Below are 1,348 nucleotides of genomic sequence, written 5' to 3' on the forward strand. Positions count from 1 at the left end.
ATATATATATATATATATACTATATATATATATATATATATATATACTACTATATATATATATATATATATATATACTACTATATATATATATATATATATATATAAATATACACACATACATTATATATATATATATATATACATATACATATACATATATATACGTATACGTATACATATAATATAGTATAATATAGTATAATATATATATGTATATGTATATACGTATAGCACAGACATTATCCACACTTCTCTCAGTCCCAATATATAAGTGAGGTCAGCAATCAACAACGATAACATTTAGAAAAACATGAACAAAGTATAAAACCCGGAGCAGACAAGCCTTGACGAGAAATGTACATACATACAAAACATATAACTCGCCTGAATAAGCTGCAGGCAGTCGTCTACTAGATGCTGGTAGCTTCTCACCATAGCGCTAACATCCTCGAGACGCCCCTCCGGCCCGCTATAGCCGTGTGACTCGTGATCCATCAAAACAACACTCATCCCACTCTCCTCCACGAGTTTCTCGCCGAACTTCACAAACGCCTTCCGATTGCTGTGTGCGGCATAGCCATGGTAGAAGAAGAACACACCTGTACTCGGTTGATGGCGGGGATGAAACTGGCGCACGTGTAGCCGGATACCACGTTCATTGGTGAAGAAGTTGTCTGTGCGGTTTAGATTGTTTTCAGCCATTGCAACGGATATCTGATGAACAGAGCAACAGTTTGAGAAATGGACAGGCACTAAATTTTGATATATACGTATATACAAGAATAAATATAAATATAGATAAAAAAATAAATATATATAAAGATATATATATATATAAATACAATTATATATTTAGAAATATAAATATATATATATACAAATATATAAATCTATATCTATATTTAAATCTATATGCATATGTATATATATATATATATAAAATATAATTATAAATAGGAATATATATATATATATGTATATTTATATACATATATATATATCATACATATATAACTATCAATATAAATATAGTGTTAAAACGTATATAAGCGCTTTGTGCGAAATCATAAAACAGCCGCCGTCCTCCAGGACCTATATAGTTAAATACATACATATCTAAATGTAAAAATAAATAAATAATTATATATATATACATATATATATGTATACTTACACACACACACACACACATATATATATATATATACATATATATAATTATATTTATAAAAACATATATACCGTTACATCGATACACAATATATATCTATCTATATATATATGCGTATATGAGTATATTCATATGCATATATATATATATATATATATACATACATATATATATA

The 1,348-nt window shown here is 26.9% G+C and overlaps 1 protein-coding gene across 1 annotated transcript in view; it reads right to left on the minus strand.

Moving 5' to 3' along the window:
* SARC_07433 (hypothetical protein) overlaps positions 1–729 on the minus strand; it is a gene marked incomplete at its 5' end in the record, with an annotated part of 3,414 nt that extends 2,685 nt beyond the window's left edge. The window contains one exon of the mRNA XM_014298635.1: positions 387–729. Within this exon, the coding sequence (XP_014154110.1) occupies positions 387–729 (343 nt within the window). The remainder of the gene's footprint in view (positions 1–386) is intronic.
* Between the last annotated feature and the right edge of the window lie 619 nt (positions 730–1,348).

The sequence above is a fragment of the Sphaeroforma arctica genome (assembly GCF_001186125.1).
Source record: "Sphaeroforma arctica JP610 unplaced genomic scaffold supercont1.589, whole genome shotgun sequence".
NCBI classification, from domain to species: domain Eukaryota; class Ichthyosporea; order Ichthyophonida; genus Sphaeroforma; species Sphaeroforma arctica.